Genomic DNA, 17,304 nt, shown 5'->3' on the forward strand with positions numbered 1-17,304 from the left:
GCAAAGATGATAGGGCAAGTCGCTCAAAGGAAAAAAGCCGCAAAGGACCCCAACCGACCGATTATGAGATTACGGGCGACGACGAACGACGACGATGAACGACCGACGACCGACAAACAAGAAAACGATTCAAAACTTGGAAACTCAACAACCTCCACACTACACACACGATAGGTAGGTACTTCTATGCTGCTCTCTGGCTGGAGTAAACGAGCCTCTTTGCGGCATAACGGCTGCTGTGGACACGAACCGAAAAAAAAGCGGAAGAATTATGTTTATGAGCTTAGGTTCTGCTGATGCGGAGGAGTAGCTCTCATAAACCGAACCACGTTGGCTTTGGTGGTGTGGGAGCACACGGTTTGCTCCGAGGTTGAGTGCTCAGGTGAAGTTTTCCAGGAGCTCGCACTCACACCGATGAGCTGAGCGTGGGAAAATGCGTGAGTTACTTAGCTTGAGGGGGACTCGCTCTTATGTTCATTCTCTCTCACGTCTCACGTGGTTTTTCTCTGTTTGTTGGGAGCACTTTCTCGACGATGAGTTCCTCCGGATGGGTTTTCCTCCTTTCGAGGGGTCGATGCGGTGTTTGGTACCTGTGCTCAGCGCAACGCAACCTCCAGTCCATCACATCCCAGTGATCAGTCGTCGGAGTGAGATGTGCTGTGCGCTCTGCTGAAGATCGAGGATCTTTCGAATTTGAAAAAGTGTTTGTAAAGAGATAATTCGGTTTGGACTCCAAGGACTTACTCGTTTGTTTTGAGTCTTTCAAGTTTCGAATTTTCGGATGGAACTTGCTTACGTGTGAACTGTTATTGTGTATCGATGAAAACTGGAGACGATTTTTTTGGCTAACGAAGTCAAAGGCGGAATTCGAAGAATGTAAATATCTACCAAAGAGCAAATGCAAATCTCGGAAAGCGACGTATTTCCCAACTGTGGCCTCTAGAGATGCTAGCAGGTAAAAGTAACCGAAAAAAAATTATGAGGAGAATTTCAAAGCCGCAATCTGCCGGGGTAACCAAGTGCGAGTTTAACGAAAGAATGCGGTCGGAATGCAATGGATATGAAAGTGAATAATTCGGCAGTAAAAGTTTTAAGCTGTAGCAACGAATCGATACAGGAATCTGGTTCCAGTCGGGAATCCAGTTGGCAGGCAAAAGAATAATACCAAAGTGCTGCAGCAGAGTTTAACAAGGAAGCTTTCGGAAGCAAAAGTTAAGTGAATAAGTGTTACTACCCTGTGGAAATTGTGGTGTTTAATAAGGGGGGACACGCGTAGTAGACGAAAAGGGCCAAAACAACAACGTCAGCAGCAGTGAGATCAAAGGCAAAGTGCTGCACCTTACAGATGAATTGCATGGCCATCGTCAGCAGCAGCAAGGAGGTAGCAGTAGCAGAAGAAAAAATCAGTGAAGAGGCAAGAGAATTCAACCTGATCAAAGTGAGTTTTCCCGAAAAAAAGCTATAATGCTATAATAAAAAAATTGTACAACTTCAAAGAGAGAAGGGGGGCAATTAAAGAAGTAACAACAGTTCAAAGGGTTTTCCTGTGTGTGCTTAGGAAGCGCGCAAACAAGTGAGACACAGTGCTCCGCATTCGGATCGGATCGGATCGGATCGAAACAGATTCCTCCGAGTGGAAGACGATCCACCAACGACAAACGTTAGGAACACATATTCAGTCAGCGCGGCAAGATGGGCAGCAGTAGGAGATCGTTTTTGGCGGTAAGTCTGGTTTTATGCTTGCATTCGGTAGGAATTCTTTGAAGATCGGCCCTGTTCGATGGAAAATAGTCATCTCTTGTTTGTTTGTGGTCGGCATTTCATTTGTCCCGCTATAAAGGCCGCAGACTATCGATTGATCTAGAAATAAAGGATTTGTATAGACCATCGGACCTTATTACGAAATGAGACTATCAACTAGCGAGTTTGAATCATCACAAGTGATTTTAACTAAGCAATTTTAAAAATGCCTTAGACATTCCAAGCGTTTTGGATGCAGAAAGATTCTTGAAAAATAAACACTGAATCTGGAGCTAAATAATAAATTTCAAATTTCAACCTGTTCTTAGAATCATGCTTTTATGTTTGAATTTCGTCTGCATTTTTGAAAGAGATTTCAATAAAGCGTCTTCCAATGTAGTTTCAATCAAAATAAAAGCTCGAAACTGAAATCTAAATATTTCGTCTGGTCTAGTATCTCCTATTCGATTTCACAAAGAATAACTCGAAAATTCGTCAAAATATTGTAGTGATATTAAATGTCAATAGGTCCATAAAGGAATCGTTACCTGACTCACAGAAACTAGCCATGCTAAATAGTGGAATGTTACTGTAGAAAAAAAATTACAACGGCGGTTTTTTGCTAACACTAACAAAAACTGGTGGTTGGGATTTACATAAAGGGTGCTTTGTACCAGTTTTTAAGACAAATATTAATACTTCAAGAATCCCTTATTTAACCCTAAAATTTTCAAGTAAAGCTTCCTCCATTTAACATTGCAACAAACTTTAGCGCTCCTAGTGGACGGATTTGGAAGTTCCTGGCGCCCACGTGTCGGGAACTTACTTTGTCTTCTGCACTTATGTATTTTTAACATTCCGCAAATCGACTGTACTTTGTAAACAATCAACATGGAAGTAGAAAGGAGGTAATACGACCAGGTCCTGACCAAGTTCGATGGGTGTCTTCTGATGGACGATGTCAAGGTTGACTTCGGGCAAATCCAAATTTAACTTGGCAAGGGGGGATGTTCCAGCCAAATCTAAATTATTTTTCTGACAAATTTGCTCGAAAATTTATGTTTATGCAGGGCATTTGCAGATGTAGAAAAAAACGAAAGTTTTCGTTACAAAATCTACCAAAAAGAGTGTCTCCAAGAACTAATTTTGCCGTTAATTCGATCCCAAGACCATCCCCTAATGTTTTGGCCAGATTTGACAAGCTTTCATTACAGCAAAGTAGTTCAAGAATGGTATGGGGTTCAGTTTGTTCCAAAAAATCTTAATCCACCCAACTGCTTCCAGTTCCGCCCTATTGAGAAATACTCGGCAATAATGAAGAGGAGACTCAAGGCAAAGGGAAAGGTTGTCATAGACAACAATTAGATGAAGACCTGTTGGAATAAGATAGCTTAAGCGATGGACGAGGAAGGTGTGCGCCACCTAATGAGCTGTATCATAGGAAAAAATCGAGAATTCCTTCAAAACCGTGACTAATAATTTTATTTTCATTTTTTCTCAAAAATATGAAGAACACGCTATATTTGTATAAAAAAAGATCTTGAACTCAATAATAAAAAACTAAAATACAGGCAATTGTTTTTGTTCTAATGCTATCTGAAGCAGGCTTTATAACCTTATAGTCTTGTTGGTAAAAATCATACTATGGTTTAGCATTCAATGTTTGAAGCGAGATGTAATGATAAAAATATTAGTTGATTTGCTTAGAATTGGTGAGATTGATAGTCTGAAAAAATGTTTAAAGATGGACTTTTGAGAAGTGAATTCAGACGACGAGCTGTCAGGCAGTGACAATTAAAGCTTATTTTGATAAAAAAAATTAAAAAAATTATTCCTAGTTATGGAATGTATTGAGAAATGAATCGATTGAATTGAATCGAAAAATGAATAATATTCATAAAAACTGATTTTTTTTGAAATTTTTCATTGATCGACTCATGTGATTTTTTCCTGGGAAAGATTTCAATGGTCAACCAATTGTCAAAAATATCAAGCTGAGATGGTTATTTGAGCGTTTTTGGGGCACAGCACGGTTGCGAAAGCAAAGAAAATTCTATATTTTCACGGATTTTTGGGCTATATATTGAGGCAGAATATTTAAAACAGATCACAGATTTTCAAAAGAACGAAACATTCGAAAGCTGTTAGTCCAAATTTATTTGGTGTTTTGAAATGATCTGATGGTTGCGTTTGTTGCCTGTTTGTTGTCACTTTTCGCCTTTTTCGCAGATCAAAGTCGGACTCATATGGCTTGTTCCTCATGAAGTTTCAAGTTTTTCTGCTAAATTTGATATCTATTGAACTAATTTCTATTTTGCGCAGTGAGTTTTTGTAAAAAAGTTAAAAAAAATAATCTTATGAGATTTCTAGCAAGCCCCTGTTAATATAAAACGATAATTTTTAGATGCATGGTGTTTGATATTATTACCCTTTTTATGGATCTGTTTTAGATAATCAAACCGAAAAAAATTAAAAAATCATAAATTACCAACTTTTACAGAGATCAGAAGAAAAGAAGAGAATCAGAAAAAAAAAATTACAAAAGCTTTTCTTGTAAAGCTAGTCCATTGCGCAGAACTATATTTCAATAGATCTCAAATTTCGCAGAAATACTTGAAAATGCATGAGGAACAACCCATATGAGTCCGGCTTTGATCTGCGATAAAAGCCGAAAAGTAAACAAGTCTAATAAATATGTACAGTACATGAAAAAGAATAGTTTAGCTGTTTTAGAACCTATCAGATCAGCTATCTGCCAATACAAGGTTGAAGATTTTTATCGTGACTTCTCAATAATCTGCATGATTGTACGCCCAAACTCGATTAACCAATTTCTGACGGTCGCCATAGAAGAATAAAACTCATTGTGCCCAGCATCCCAGAGTGCCAGGATACTGACGTTGAGCTTACCAAAAGCACCGAAAAATCCTTCACAACAACGTTAACAACAAACAGGCCGACACCGCGAGTGGCGTATATTACAATAAATAAAAGATTACAAGGAACCGGAGCCCGCGTCGTCGTCATCGTCGTCTGGGTCTGAGCCGGTGGTGGAGTTCCAGGTCCAGGGGTCCGGGGCTTCGGTGCCAAAGCGTCATATCCACCGTCATCCACGAGGGCCGGTCGGAGCAAAACCAGGACAACAACAGGAGAAGGAGAAAAGATTGAGTGCCGCAGGGTAGCTACTACGCGAGCATGGATTCGAGTGGAAAGGCTAAGAATGGAGAATAAAAACAAAACGTGATACACCTGTTACCGGCGTGTATCTTTGAGGTCTGGCCCGGCGATGATGTGCGATGCGTTGGGAGGAAAGGGCAAGGAAGAGTATAGTGTGGGTCGGTACGTACTGATCAAAACATGTTTCCGAAACGAAGCAAAATGGTATCGTTATTTCGTTAACAAGAATTCGAGAGATTGATCTGAACTGTGCAAGGGGGATCGCGAGGTAGTATTTTTTCGAGTCGGTCGGTTTGAGGGTTGTATTTTGGAGTCATTCTGGTCAGCGGTAAAAGCCGGTGTTGTGTGAATGCGCACTTCTGTGGTGGTCAATGTATATAATTTAGATAGCGTTTCCAACCTCATAATAAGGGAAGTCCATTGATTGGTACCGCGCCTTGACTATCACGACCACTGACTGACTGCAGGCAACATTGGAACAATTTCAATGAGCTTCTCTTTAGGGAAGTTGGACGGGTTTTATTCCCATCTTCTTCCCTTTCAGATTTTTCTGGGTATCTTTTCGAGGTCCAGAACGTGGCCATTCCAGTGAAAAAATTAAGCAGCATCAATCGGAAGTATATTACTTCCACTTCGCATTCATGCCAAATCCGTCAGCTTCAAAACAGTTCGTGAACCGGCTGTTATTGCCGGGCGGCAGAATTCCTTTGATCTTTCTCGTTTAGATTTTTTTTCTCTCCTTTTTCTGTTGTTTCTACATACAACATCCTCGCCGCACAGCCAAAGAGGTCCGAATTGTGCCTTTGTATGCTCGGTGGCGGCTGCCGAGTTGAACTTTATTTTTCACCTTCATCTGCAGTTGGACGACGAAGACGACGACGATCTTCGCCACCAGTCCGTCGCACCCGTTTCGTCGATTGGGGAACTGGACTTTGGAGCTCCGTTTGTGGGCTCCGTTTTGATTGTCTGGTTTGAGAGAGTGAGTGAGAGACAGCATTTGGGTTGACCGTTTGGCCGGTGCGGAATGACGAAAGTAAGGCCGGTACTGTCGGCAAGTCGCACGGGACCGTAAATCACCGCTCCGCTGTAGCTGTCACACCCGAGAGCTGTAACATGGCGATCGTCGCCGCAAGCCGCCGAATCCAGGACGTATCGAAGAGCTATCTATCTGATGAATCCTACTGCTTCGCGCTTTGCCTTCACTGTGCCGATCTTGCCGCCCTGCCATATTTTGCGTTCGTTGATCGGTGAAAAGCCGCATACCAAACTAGATGCCAGAGGCGAGCCAGATCGGTGTTGTTGTTGAGTTTTTTTTTTCGTTGCCGTTGTCGTAGTCGTTGTTTTCGAAGTTGACCTGCAAAGGAGAAGCGCTGCGCTCGCTTCCGAGTCGGCAAGTTCGGCGGCCGCAAAAAAAAGGTGCCGGCGAAGCGCTTTCACGATCAACAACAAATCGTGCCGCCATCGACCGGTTTTTGATGGCGTTTATTAACTTGCGTAACGTCGCGGCGGTGTCGCCTTTTTATCAAATGGGCGCTTATATGTATATTTTAATGTAAAATTTTGGCAGCTATATTTGAAGGACTCGTTTCTTTGCACATTCTGCCAATTTATTTTATGGCTTTTATATGCGAAATCAGCGTTATCGAGCTGGGGTACCGATGTGATCGAATCAAGATCGTAAATTCGTTACCGTGCGATCGCTGCGCCGCCGTACAGAACCTGGCGATTGCCGCTAACAAGCGAAAGCATCATTTTGCGTGGTATAGTTGAATCGGCCATAAATTCGATCATGTTGTTGTGGAATGTTGTTGAGCGTGATGCGCAAAATCGGTACAAATGAAATGCAGCAACTTTCGGAAGGGTTTCAACTACTAAATCTGTGCCAGATCCGTGGTTGCCCCCGGTTGTTGGCTAATCGGCCATGCGGCATGCGTGTTTATTGTGGGTCCAGCAGCCCCGAGGTCCCCCGTTGTGCTCGAGTGATTTACAATCTCCAGTGGCGGTGGCGTCGGCGGCATCGGCATTGGCGTCTGCCATCGATCGCATCCCGGTGCGCGGCGAGAGTTCTTGAAATTCGACCTCTCCAGCTGATAATTAATTGAGCTGAGCCGGTTTGCGGTTGTTGGTTTGTCTTCGTCCCCCGTGCGTTTTTCTAACCGACTAACAGACATGTAGTCATCGACCGGCGCGGAGGTGTGCAAATGGCTCTTTGTCAAAGTACGCCGCTCTATGTATCTCTCGACACAGTTCTGTGTGCGCTCTGTCTGGCCGGCCAACTTTTTTTTTTGGATCCAGTCCAGTCCAGGACCCGGGTAGGTGTTGGCGATGAGCGATTTATGCACTGATGCCGGGAGTCGTCGTACAAGAGCAAAGTGTACCAACAAATAAACCATCGAACGGATCGAACGAATGGATCAGAACCCAAAGGAAGAAAAAGACTCGGATGTGTGTGTATGCGGCAAATGAAGGCGATCCTAAATAAATAAACTCGGGAAAAGTAGGTGTGAAAGCAGGTACATCCGGGGGATTCCGACAGATGAATGAAGCCGGCAATGACGGCGTGCGTTTGCCCTTTCTCTGCGTGTCGACTTAAAGAGTAAAGAGAGTGTGAATTGCCCGGGCCGTCGCTGACGGTTATAAACAAGTGTAAAATATAAGGCCATGATCGCTCTGGAATGTGCTCTCGATTGTGTTGCATTTCGGCGGAACCCTTATCATCGTTCTTTGTCCGCCTTACGGTGGATGAAATAAATCAGAGGTTTTGTTTTGGAATTGTTGTATCTCACTCAGTAAATTTTATTTTAATCGATGAATACCTGTTTACATTGCGTAAAATTGTTAAAATAAACCACCCCCATGTTGACCGCATTGGGTCTACCTATGTTTGTAAAATGTGTAGAATCATATAAAAACTAATGTACTTTGACTTTTATATGATAACGGACTAATTTTGGACCAGGGGACCTATTTTGGACCACCTTGTCTAGCTCTCTAATAAAGCAATTAATTATGAAAAAATTAGTACATTTCATTAAGTGCCCGGGATTTATCTATATTTGTTTAAAAAATTTCCTAAATAGTTGCTTCATGAGAGAGCTAGACAAGGTGGCCCGAAAATGGTCCTCTGGTTCAAAGTGAGTCCGTTACCCTACCTGTTTTTTTTTATTTTAAAGAACTTTTATTCCAAGTCCCCATGATTTTAAAGTTTAATCTCGTACATAGTTTATCCATAAAACTTTCAATTTCTCAGTTTTAAGCTTAAATTTGTATGTGCCATTTTCTACAGAAATAAACGAAACAAGCAATTTAAAGGAGTTGAATTTTAACTTGTTTGCTTATGCTTATGCTTATTATACATAGACATACAGATCTTGTCAGTATCCCGGTGAGTAGTAAAATACATTTACTACTCATCTTTATTTGGCCGGGCCAACTGTGCAGTATTGGACGCAAAGACAACTGGAACACAGAGAGGAAGAAACGTAGACAACAGTAACATACATTCTCATGATTTAATGATTTTTATTTTCGGAGCATATAAGCTAGAAAGTAATATGCTCCTGGACTCCGATCCCCAATTAATCGTCCTTATGTGGGTGGGAATGAGGTTATTTTACAATGAAATTCAAAATACTAGCACGCATTACGTTACTTTAAGTATTTGTGATAACAATTTGAAATTAATTGAAAGAACTGCGTTTTGGAAGAAAAAAAATAAACGGAGCTGGAACGTATAACCTTTTTCAGCTATCTATTCTTTGAAATTTGAGAACTCGAATTTATTCAAAATGTGCAGGTTTTCATGAGAAATTTCCAGAAACGATTATTTCTTTTATCTTCACGCTCAATAATCATTATGGAACTCATCAACTCACCAAATAATTTTTGGGTCCTGATCGTCGTTGATGAATTCAACTTTGCAGTGCATAAAGAAAACGATGCTCAAATTTTCTACTTCGCCGAGGGAGACTGTTACTTTCCTGACGATCACTTTTATCGATTGACACATGTGGAAGTACGGTATTTCAATTGTTCTCACGTTTTAAACCAATTTTAAAGTCTGTTTCACATAGAATCTGGTCGGATAAAATAGATCATTCCTCCGCAAAGAAATAACGTACAACAAAAGTAAAAATGTCACTTATTGCACTTTAAGGAAAAAAATACATACAAATCATTCGTCAGCTTTTCGGATGAATTTTCGAACTTTTTTTGTGATACCACCCATCATTTTTTGCATAGTACCGCCATCTTGTTCCACCACTTTTCCATTTGAGCGGGTTTTTTCATGGTTCTGCCACATTTCTTCAGTTTGCCCTTAACTATTGCCCAATATTTCTCGATGGGATGAAAATCCGGACAGTTTGATGGATTGATACTTTTTTCAACAAAATCGATCTTGTTCTCCTTATACCACTTAACGACATCCCGGCTGTAGTGGCAGCTTGCCAGGTCCGGCCAGAACTTCACCGGACCTTTGTGGGACCGAACACAGTAAACGAAAATTACCGAGTTCGGTAATTTTTTTACCGAAATCCTAACATGTGTAAATCGTTAAACTGTTCGGTAATTTTTTCGGTAAAAAATAAACGAACATCGATAAATGATGAATCGATTTACCGATGTTCGTTTATTTTTTACCGAAAAAATTACCGAACAGTTTAACGATTTACACATATTAGGATTTCGGCAAAAAAATTACCGAACTCGGTAATTTTCGTTTACTGTGAATGAATGGCAAAACCCTTTTCTGGAAACATTCTTCTTTGTAAACATTTCCATCCATTGTGTCCCTAGTGATTAAAATCTTAGTCTTCTTCCCACAACTACAGATCCCTTGCCAAATCTTTAACTTACGAGCAAATTTATCTGCGGAAACAAACTTAAATCTACCCGCAACATTTCCTTTACGCTTCGCAAGGTAAAATTTGTTACCGGGTATTTGTCCAAAATCCATTTTGACGCAAGTTTTGTCGTCCATCAAAATGCATCCGTTGTACTTGGTCAACACTTTCTCGTACAACTTCCTTGCCCTGGTTTTGGCAACCAGGTTTTGTTTCAGCGTCCTGTTGGGGTGTTTGCTTGCATGATACGACCGCAAGCCTTCTCGAGCTGTACTGTGGTTCGTCTTGAACTTTTTCGCCAAATCACGCAAGGAGATTCCAGGATTATTGAGAACTGATCGAATTACCATTGCTCGCAGCTTCCGGTCATATGTTCCACTTTTACGCCTGGTTTGTTTTGCACGATCCACCGTAAGGGTCTCCCGGTAACATTGCAGCACCGAATTTACAGTCGGTTTCGGATATTTCAGAAATTCGGCATCTTTACCCCTGACCACGTCGGTTTCTCTACGTGAGTGTGCAGAGTTTTCTCTCGCCTTTCGCGTTCCATCGTCGATAACTTTTGACTGACTGCTTCAATCTTGATGAAATTTTCACCACTAAGTAAACAAACCAACAAAACACTTTCAATAGATTCGCGATGTGACAACTAGGGGCGCTGCAGTAAATGAAAAGATGCGACCAAATTCTATGTGAAACAGACTTTACCACTTAAGTATTGAAAAATAGAATTTTTACGACGGAATGAAAATAAAACGCGTTGGTTGCCAACGAATCATGGCCTACCTTTTTTTTATTTTCTAAAGTATGGATTTTAACTTAAGACAGCTTAATAAAACTATTTTTAAAGTTAATTGAGTTCAATTTTTGCATTATTGCAATATTGCATATTTTCCATATTTTCTCACTCATAAAAAAGAGAATTACTAATGGAAATATAAAGGTTAGTTTTTCAACTTCAAACACAACTTTTGTGATAATATGACTCAAAAATATTTACGCGTTTCGAAATAGTTTGGTTTTATTTAGTGTTGTTTCAGAGTATATCCATCATAGAGTACCATCGATCGTGTAATCAGCCCACGCCAAGCATGATGACGTAGTTGTTATGCGATTTTTCATACATTCCACAGGAAACAAACTTAAATCTTCGTTTTTCGCCATTTGCAATTAAAAAGTTTGGTAATAGGTATGAAGGCACTAAATTCAGTGATAAAACAATTGATTTCAGTATGAAACATGTTGAATAAATAGCATAGAATCATTGCAAAACTCGAATTATAAAATAGTTACGAGAAAATATGATTCATCAATTTCTTATTTTACTGTAAACGAACTCGAAATTTGCGTGTTAAATGATTCATTAGGAATTTTAGATGTGTCCTTTTGCGATATTTTGGAATGCTTGGAATATGCTTGGAAATAGTTTCCAGTAATAACAATTTCCACGAAAATATAGATATTTCCACGGTAAATTAGCATTTTATGCAGACCGTGTTTTTCTAAGAAGCTCATAAAACAGGGAAGTCGAATTTATGAATTTGAGGGCAGTTTCATACATGTTACTGGCATAAAAAATAATTTATATGGAAAAACTGAAGAATTCAGTACAATGCTCGCTATTTTTCATAACAAATACGTCATCATTCTGGAAATCTGTCAACCAATATAGCGGATGAGGTAACCTGTTATTTCGAAGAACTTTGGTGTTGTTTCAAAACAACACTTCATGTACATTAGAGTGATAAAATGATAAACAAGTCTTCAAATTTCGGCTATGGGCATCTAAGACTGTTTTTCTGCAACTCCGCACTAAAATGTTTGTTTTTCGTTACGAAGTTTGGTTTCGAAAAGGCTTGCCTTTTTTTTTGTTTCGATTATAGTCGTTTACCATCTTTATGGCAATCGCGACTTTTTCAACGTTGCAGTTGGTGAATCGTTATTGAAAAACTTATCCGGTACAACTGTGTTCGATGTTTACTCTTGGGCTCGAACTCGCGGACATCGGCTCAGAAGACAACAGACTTGCCAACTGAGCTATATCACAAGCCCAAGGCTTGCTTTTATTACTGAAAAAACAATGTCCAAAAGTAGTGCTTTTAGATGCAGTATTCAAAACAGTGTCATAAAAAGTGCTACTATTCGAACTGTTTCGATTTGAAAAATTATAATCCGTTTGTTCAAGCTGGAGAGCTGAATTCTGAAGGGTATTGTGTGAAATTGCAAAAAATTGTGCATGCAACTCGTTACTTCGGTACGAAAAACTGCTAAAGTGCTTCTTTTCAGCACGGAACTCAGTGTCGAAAAGTGCATTCCACGACCCACTTGATCATAAACTTTAAGTCGTTGGCATGGTCGACCACATGTTGTTCTTTGTTTAGATGCGCTTTTTATTGATAATTTCAAAGGAATTTTCCAAATTTGCATCAAGTTGTGTGTGCAACTCGCCGATTTTTTCGGCACTAGACCAAATTATCCAACTCGGTAAACCTCGTAGGACATATTTACTACTCGTGCTGAAAAAAGTCACTTTTTGCAACTTGTTGCATAAATAATAACTTTGAACTGGGTCTTTTATTAGAATCGTTATTTTCAAAGATACATATTTTGTCTGTAAAACACTCGTATAGCTTTGGCTTCCCTCAAAGTAAATTTTTTACAATCAGTCAATCTATTCTACCAGTGAGTGGAAGTTCGCGTGTTTGCGGAAGCCAACCAAGAAATGCCTAATTAAATTATGGAAAACGACGACGTTTGTTCTGTTCAATGATCACAGAACGGTGTCGGTTGAAGGTAATTGAGGAAAAAGTACACACCACAAAAATCACAAGCAATGCATTAAAAGTCTCTATAATAACTGTCAGCAGTTTGATGTGTTCTGCTTTGATGTCAGTTGCACGGTTTCAGCTGTATCCAGAGAAGATTCGCGCGTGCGACAGTCCGGACTGCTCCACTTGCCCCTATTGGGCCGGGCATCATCTTCTGGTTCTGTCTCCCTCTCTAGGTGATCGCATCGAAATTCCTTTGAAGTTGTTTTGCGTCTTTGCTGTTGCACCCTGCGTCGCGTTTTATGTAGCTTTCCACAATACATACACGGATAGGACGGAAGAGAGGATCATCCACTCCTACTGGTCAGCGCGTTCCTTATTTAAGTCGTCATAGTGTCGGCACGCCGTGTTGTCTCGTGCTGAGCGCAGCTTCGTCGGTGTTATTTTTCTTCATTTGTTTTCGTTTCTCGATCCCGGTGCGAGTTTAATCATCCAACGCACGTGATTTTCCCGTCATCCCCCCGTGCGCACCCGAGAGTGCAGTTTCCTATCGGTTCGTCTGTACGATCTCTTTCGAATCTCCATCCAACCATTAAACTGGAGCCGCCTCGCTCCGGGTGCCATATCGTTGTGAGTGTACCCGCTTTTCCGACGGTGAGAGTACTCTTACGAATTTTGCGCGCGAGAACACTCACCTCAGCGCGAAACTTGAAAGGAACGCGTGTTCAATAAATACATTCTGGTTGGTTGCCGGGTTTTTTTTTTGCTCGCTTTGATCTGCACCAAGCATTGCGTGAGCGCGAGTGATTCCACGCGGAGCGGCGTGGTTTTTGTTTTTCACTTGCGCGTCGGGGCAGTTCCACTTTCAAACAGCCGATCAGCTGCCGCCCAACTTGTACCGAGATGCGTGGTCGTTAGGATTGCGAACATTAACTACAGTTTATAAAATATTCAAGAAGTTAGGAAACAAAGTTTATGAACGGTTTTTCTTGGATTTAGATGATTCCAACCAATGTACCAAGTGTTCTGCAATTAATTTAGAATGATAATGATCGGAGAGTGATCGCGTTATCTCGATATTGAGAGCCTACTTTTTAAGGTTTTTCAATCTCATTTGGAGACCTTTCTAGAAAACGCTTCTCAGCTGTTGAAGATGAAAGGGAGACGGTAATAAAACACTGACAGCTATTCATTAAATGGAAAATTATTCAAATCAGGTTATTATTATCTCTAAAGCAACATGTGGCAGTCAGACAGACACTTTCGCGCAAGAATCACTTTTACGATATAACTAGGATCAGTACGAAATCTGCTTAGTGCCGAAGAAGTTCTTCTTTACAATTCAAAAAACTTTATATCTATTGATTTATACACGTCACCCGAACCAAAAAAAAAACAAATTCAGCCCACGGTTGTTCAGTGATAAACGAGCCCTTTTTTTTCGTTTGGTTGGTATCTAACATTGCTTTTTTCTGTTGTTGTTGTTATTGCTCTCGTTCTCGCACACGCCATCTGTTGGCGCGGCATGACGACGGCGCGGCGGCGTTAACGAGCATAGGCCGTTGAAGCTGCCTACCAACATCAAAGGCCCCGGGAGCCGACCGACTTCAGAGAGGCTGTGCCGCAAAAAAAACGAAGAATTTGATAGGCTCTGCGCCATCCGACATTATTGCTCCAGTCCAGTCCAGCCCAGTTCAAGCAAGTTCCAGCAGCAGCGGGGCGCGCAACAGAAAAAAGCAAAAAAAAAGAGGCGCGATACCGCCACCGTCGCTTATTATTAAATTATGTATAATTTCAGATACAGTTTACTATTATTATTGTATCATTAGTGATGTTGCTTCTTGCCGTTTATGAACTCGTTTGCTATTGTTGGTTGGTGGATGGTTGATCGGATGCTGCGTGCTTCAACAGGAAACTCGTATTTTGTACCGACGTTAAAGCACGCACCAGCATCCAGACTCCAAATCTCGGGCTTGATCAATCGAATTTCTAATTCTTAACAAGCTGAATCTGCATCTTGATGGGGAGAGTAAATCTTACGAAATTAATTCATCTCACACCGGAACTAAAAACGAGGAAATGGTGTGTGATCTTATCGCATTCGGTCAGAAGAAAAAGCAGAAGACGGAGAGGATAGAAATGGGGAGGGGGGCTTTCATAAAATTTTTAAACATAACTCGAGAACTTATCGAGCAAATGGAACCAAATTTGGCATGAGAAGATATTTGAATACGAGAAATGGTTGTATGATAAATTGAGGCCCCTCCTTTCTTTCAGCGGGGAGATATAAATGGGGAAAGGGGCATCCATACAAATTTTTTGTATAACACGAGATTTAATTGAGCAAATGAAACCAAATTTGGCATCAACCCACGACCCCCCCCCCCCCCCCCCCCTTCTCCAATTGAGAGATAGAAAGGGGAAATGGTAAGAGAGTTGTTTTTGCATAACTCGACCAACCAACTAACCAAGAAAATGGAACAAAATTCGGCATGAGATGAAATTATTTCTTTGATTATTTGAAACCATTCATTTCTTGCGGAGCGATGACGATATAGGAAGAAGGGAAGAGTAGGGCTTCCATACAATCTTTACATAACTCGAGAATTTATTCGATTCTCGAGACAAAATTTGACTTGACAAATTATTTTTATATCAGCACCAACATGTGAAAAGGGTATAAAAGACAAAGTTAACAAAACCGGTTTTCAGTGGATTCTAATAGCCCAATATGAGCTCTACTTAACCCAAAAACCGTTTTTAGTTTATCAGTTTTCATAAAATGTATAATGCAGTTTGAGCAAAGGATCTAAAAAAAATTATAGCCATAAAATGACATTATCCTCACACAAATTGTTTTATACACCCTTTACTCCACAACAAAGCTAACGGTCCAGATGCAAAACATTAAAAGGGGTAGAATGCGAAAAGCTATTCATTCACTCCTATAGAGAGAACCATAAGCGTTTGTCAAAAAATATGGGAAATTTTATCTCTATCTCACTCACATATATGAGACATACAGTACAAAGCAAAGGGTGTATACAACATTTAGACGAAATTCATACTCCAGCTAGGTTCTATAAGCAATTGTGAGCTATTTTTCTATGATAATAACCTCGTATTCATAAAAACAAATTTACAATCATCCTACGCATCGTTTTGATCATATAGACTTGGAAGATTCCTCGTGAATTTTGATTAACGATTTAAAAAAGGTTGCAAAATTTTCAAACGCGTTTTTCTCGAAACTTCATAAATGAACATAGACCTTCTACTTATGATTATTTGAGACACCACCCTTCTTCTAGTGAGTAGGAACACAGGGAGAGGACAGGATGGCCCTTCACAATTTTGTTAGCATAAGAGCAAGTTCACTAGTGTTGGGAAAAAGTGGTAGAAATTTTGTCACTTTTTGCATATTTTGAAAATTTTGCCATGCAAAAACATTATCAAGATCTGTGGCCTTTAAGTTTTTTAACAACACGTGTTGTAGTTTCGCATGCTGTGATGCAAAAATAGCAATATTTCTATCACATACGGCTGAAATAGAAACAGTGTTGTAAAAAAATATAACGCCCAAGGATCTTGAAAAAATTTTTGCATGGTAAAATTTTCAAAATGTCAAAATTTATACTACTTTTTCCCAACACCAGTGAACTTGCTCTAAGTTCTCAATTTATGTGTAGATGAAACCAGCAAATGGAACTAAGTATGCCATGGGAAGGTATATGAGTAGGCGAGATATGTGTCTACGATTGTTATAGATTCTTACGCCATGCAGTGTGAAGAGGGTAGGGAAGGAAGAGGTTTCATATAAATATTATTTTAATGGTTAAAACTTATCTACCAATGGGATTAAATTTGGTATGAGAGAGGTTTTGGGTACGAAAAAAATGGGTATGATTATTAGAGACCCCGACTTCATTTCAGTAGTGGAAGATGGGCAAGACCCATTACCAGAGTTTTTTCTTGACATAAATCAGGAACATATCTAACAAACCATATTTTATAAGATAGGTTGTTTGCGTATGAATAATTCGAGACCTTCCATTTTCAGGGTGAAGTCGGGAAGAAAGAAGCAGATTTTATACATATTTTTTTTACATAACTCGAAAACTCTTATCAAACAAAAGTGGCATGTAACATTATTCAGATATTCGAAATATTTCTAAGGTATAGTATATGAGTGCTTCCCGCATTGAAGGGGGAGAGGGTGGGAAATTTATATCAATTAATTAACTAAAGATCTTATGAAGCTTATAAAAACAGATTTAAAATTTCAAAGACAGTTTCTGAAAATTAGTTTATTTCATCTATGTATTGCAATTCAAAACTTCAGCTGCATCTTTCATTCTATAGGGGTAACTTTTGATTCATGTTGTTATTTGATTTTAATTCATGCTCACAAGCAATTTAAATAATTCATTTATATTTAAAAGGTGTAGCAAAGCACACCGGGTCAGCTAGTAGTATATAAAAATAGCGGCGTTTCCTTTGTAACACCATTAGGGGATAGTCGAGTAAGACGGACACAGCGGGTAAAACGGACACTTTCAATATTTCGATAATTACAATGTTTGGCACAAATCTAATGATGGGAATATGTTCGCCTAGGTCAACACTTTCGAGACCCTATATTTATTTATAGCAAGCAAGGTTCCATAATAGTTAACAAAATAAACAAAAACTTATAGGATCCATTATTTAATGTAATATTCTCTCCTCATAAAATAGTTCATAACTCGCAAAATTTTCGAAAATTTTAACCGTTT

The 17,304-nt window shown here is 39.8% G+C and overlaps 1 protein-coding gene across 1 annotated transcript in view; it reads left to right on the top strand.

Moving 5' to 3' along the window:
* The first annotated feature begins 639 nt into the window (after positions 1–639).
* The window catches only part of LOC129757258 (palmitoleoyl-protein carboxylesterase NOTUM), a 28,388-nt gene continuing 11,723 nt past the window's right edge, over positions 640–17,304 (top strand). Inside the window, exon 1 of the mRNA XM_055754420.1 lies at positions 640–1,722. Coding sequence (XP_055610395.1) covers positions 1,693–1,722 — 30 coding nt within the window. The 5' untranslated portion in view covers positions 640–1,692. The remainder of the gene's footprint in view (positions 1,723–17,304) is intronic.

The sequence above is a fragment of the Uranotaenia lowii genome, chromosome 3, assembly GCF_029784155.1.
Source record: "Uranotaenia lowii strain MFRU-FL chromosome 3, ASM2978415v1, whole genome shotgun sequence".
NCBI lineage: Eukaryota > Metazoa > Arthropoda > Insecta > Diptera > Culicidae > Uranotaenia > Uranotaenia lowii.